This window comes from Myotis nattereri (genome assembly GCF_964212035.1).
Source record: "Myotis nattereri genome assembly, chromosome: 3".
NCBI lineage: Eukaryota > Metazoa > Chordata > Mammalia > Chiroptera > Vespertilionidae > Myotis > Myotis nattereri.
The window spans coordinates 105,234,094-105,237,695 of record NC_138077.1 but is presented as its reverse complement, the minus strand read 5'-3'; the positions used below and the strand labels follow the sequence as shown (position 1 = coordinate 105,237,695).

The 3,602-nt window shown below is 56.0% G+C and overlaps 1 protein-coding gene across 1 annotated transcript; it reads right to left on the bottom strand.

Annotated features, from left to right (window-relative positions):
• Window positions 1-659: 659 nt before the first annotated feature.
• Window positions 660-1,772, bottom strand: LOC308515436 (WW domain-containing transcription regulator protein 1; the record flags this gene model as incomplete). The annotated part of the gene is made up of 2 exons (XM_081086024.1): window positions 1,509-1,772; window positions 660-1,097 (listed from the first exon to the last, which is right to left on the bottom strand). Exon 2 carries the CDS (start codon window positions 1,092-1,094, stop codon window positions 660-662), a length of 435 nt encoding a protein of 144 aa, XP_080942150.1. The 5' UTR covers window positions 1,095-1,097; window positions 1,509-1,772.
• Between the last annotated feature and the right edge of the window lie 1,830 nt (window positions 1,773-3,602).

The following is a 3,602-nucleotide window of genomic DNA, read 5'->3' as shown; positions in this document are numbered from 1 at the left end:
ATGACATAATACAACTCCTGACCCAATTTCCACACAATGCATTTGTCCAGACCACAACTACTTCACCAGCAGTTGCTAATTACATCACTGTGCTGTGTGGTCATCACATCACCCAGCTGAGAGGTAAGGCCTACCAGGCAGTGTTCACTTTTCCAGCTTTTCCCCAGAATAGGGAGACTGCAGACCACCGAGAGTCCCTCTTCTCCTCCAGTCTCAGAACTTTTCTCACATGTTTTTGGTGTCACATCTCAATGGACCAGGTATCTGACTTAGAATGGTCAGGGATGGGGTAAGGGTTTGTGCCCAGGAGTTTGTATCAATACTCCAGATTCAGGGCAAAGTCCCTAAGTGTTTCATGAGAATCCTCCCAAAACTACTTTGATGTCTCCTATCTCTAAGCGTTTCCATGTCCTGAATGTCCTGGAATGCCCTGGAAGAACATCACCAGAGTCTCTGCTTCTGTTTCTTTACAATTCCAATATCCAGGGATCCACTCCTTACTTCCAACTTCACAATATTTGGGAAAGAACCCTGGAAAGACACACAATCACACACACACACACACACACACACACACACGTGCACGCGCACCTCGGTATCGTGACTCTCTGCCCCCTCCCTCCTCCCCCCCCCCCCCCCCCCCCCCGCTCCAGGCTGACTTACTTGAGGAAGTACCTCTGGCCAGTGGTCGTGAAGGTCATCTCCCAGCCCGGGGGGAGCGGCAACTCGTCAGTCACGTCGTAGGATTGCTGGCGGAGGTGCGCGTGCTGCTGCGCGGCGCTGATCGCTGCGCCCGCGCCTGTGCCCAGCTGCAGGGACGCGGGCGACGAGTGCGAGCGGACATGCTGGGCGCCGCCGGCCAGCCGGGGCCCCGGGTGGCCGCCGGAAGAGTCGGTGCTGGACTGGCGCGAGTGCGAGCCGGAGTCAGGCTCTTTGAAGAACGATTCGGGCAGGATCTTCTTCCGCCACGAGCTGGGCTTGGGGTTCATGACCGAGTTGAAGAGGGCTTCGAGGTCCGTGTCTAGGTCCGGCGTGACATGGATCACTTGCTGCCCGGGCGGCGGGAGCGGATGGGGCGCTGAGGCCGGATTCATCTTCTACAAGGAAAAAGGTCAGATCAGCCTTTTATTTAAAGTCGGAGTAGGAGATACGGGGAGAATATGGAGAGAAAAGAAAAAGATACAGATACGTATCCGACTCGAGATCCCAGACACTCAGCCAGGAGACCAGCCGCATGGGGGAGGAGTCCCTCCTGGCCTCCAGAATTATGAAACTTTCTTGGAGCAAAGAAGTTACTGAGAGAAGGAAGAGCAGGGAGGGGGAGGGGGGGAGGAAACTGCACTCCGGACGTTGCTGAACTGTTGGTGGCAAAGAACAGGTCGCAGCTCTCCAGGGCAGGCAGCCCCCCAAAGAAATCTCAACCCAAGCCAACTCCACATCTCGACCCCGGAAGCCCGAGAAGCCGGGCACCCTGGAGTGGTGCGCGGGCGCGCTCCAGCGGGCACTACCTGGGCGCGCAGCGAAGCCAAGTCTGGGCGTGCGGGGCAGCCGTCGGGCCTGGGTCGCTCGGGGTGCGTCCCGATCTTGCAGGATTGGAGCCGGAGCCCGGTTGGCAAATCCGGACCGGCCTCGGTACCTGGCAGTCGAGGAGCTTCGGCTTTCACATCCCCCAAACTGGTCTCAGGCCTTCGCGCTCTTGAAAGAGGAGGAGAAGCAGACAGCGCGGCCGCCGCGGCTCTCCGACTGTCCCATAAACAAAGTTTGGAGCAAACTCCCACTCCCAGGAAAGAGGCGGGCCCGAAAGTTGAGCTGTTGAATTATGCATGATTGCAAGTCCTGAGCCTGCCTGCCCCCGCTTGTCCCTCCTCCTCCTCCTCCTCCTCCTCCTCCTCCTCCTCCTCCTCCTCCTCCTCCTCCTCCTCTTCCTCCTCCTTCTCCGTCGTACTCCTCCTCCTCCTTCCACCCTCACTCTGGCTCCAGGAAACCTTGGGTGTGATGCGTACTTTGCAGGCTAAGTGGAGAATGTTGCCCCCCACCCACTCTTGGTCGCGCGGACCTCTCCCGCGGAGTTCTGGAAGTGCATTCCTTTGAGTTTACCGCGGACTTGGGGCGGATCAAAGGGAAAGTGACCTGGGCCTGTTTAATCAAGGGCTTGTGGACCGAAACCAAGGCCTGGGGCGGCGGAGGGCTCGCGGGTGAGGGGTCCTGGCGGAGGAAGGGCGGGTCCTTGGCGCCGCGCCCTCCCTTCGCTCCCGGTGCTGAGACCCGGAGCCACGGGAGCGCCGCACTAATCCAGGGTTTCTGCCCGAGGGCGGGACCGGGTGCGCCCCTGCACGCGGAGACACCAAGGCCAGCCTTCACACAGGAGGCTGCTTGTGACCATATTTGGTCTGGCGAGGAGGCATCTGGGTTGTTTGGCTTTCAGTTGTCTGCTCGAGCACAGAGGGTGCCCAGAAAGTGCCTCTCGTTAGGGATGCGGCTCCACCAACAGGCGCGTTGTAAACAAACAACCTTCAGCCCACACTTCAATCCTTAGCTTCCTCTCGGGGGGAACTCAGGTCACTAGAGACGGAGAAGAAATTTACTCAAAGCCGGGTGCTGGAATGGGAGAGCAGTCGTCCCCTCCCCCTCCACATTCGCGCGGGTGGTGGGAAGATTGGAATGTCCCTGACGCCCACCAGAGAGCCTGGAACCCGGATGGAACCCAAGCAGGTGGCTGGGAGTAAAGAGGGTGAGCCAGTGACCCGGAAAAAAACCACTCACCCTCCCACGACTGGATCTGGGCGAGGGTGGAGCCCCCTGCCCCTAGATCTAGCCTGGCTAGACAGCTGGGAGAAGTAGTAGGCGGCCTTGCCCTCCGGAGAAGTTCAATTCCATCTCTCCTCTCTCCATTGGGGGAAGCGGAGAGTGGCTACGAGGTAAGTCATGCTTCAAAATACCCCTACCCCGCCCCATTTGATTCATATCAAAGTTTATAAAATAAGTTAAAAAACGCAATATATGTAAAGCACTTTGAACAGGACCCAGCCCACCTGCATACCTGTTTGTTAAATAAAATAGAATTGTATTAAGTGTAAATATTGTGCCTCAACATTTTTATAAGGGTGAAAAGAAGTCAAAATTAAAATCTAAAATTGTCTTGAAGAAACAATTTACAGGAAAGATAAGGCCACCCTATAATTTTGCCTTGAAAAAGGTCGGAGTATTTGGGGCCACTCCCTCAATGGCTGCTGCCCATCACTGCCCCCAAAATAGAGCAGAGCCCACCAAAGTGAACCACCTTCCCCCTCCCCCCATTATCTGTTCTTGCTGGTATACTCTGATTCCAGACTCCCCACAAAGTGGTAAAGATCAAGCTGCCCTGGCTGATGGATTCATGGGCAGGGCACATACCTAGTTTGCCAGTTCATCCCCAGACAGGGCACATTCAGAAGGCAGCTAATCAAGGTTCTCTCTCTTTCTCTTCTCTCTCTTCTTCTTTTCTCTCTCTCCTCCCCCCCTTCCCCCCCCCACCCTCTAAGATCAATAAGCATGCCCTCAGGTGAGGATTAAAAAAAAAAAATCAGGGCTGCCTTAGGGAAAGACAGACATGTGGATCACCT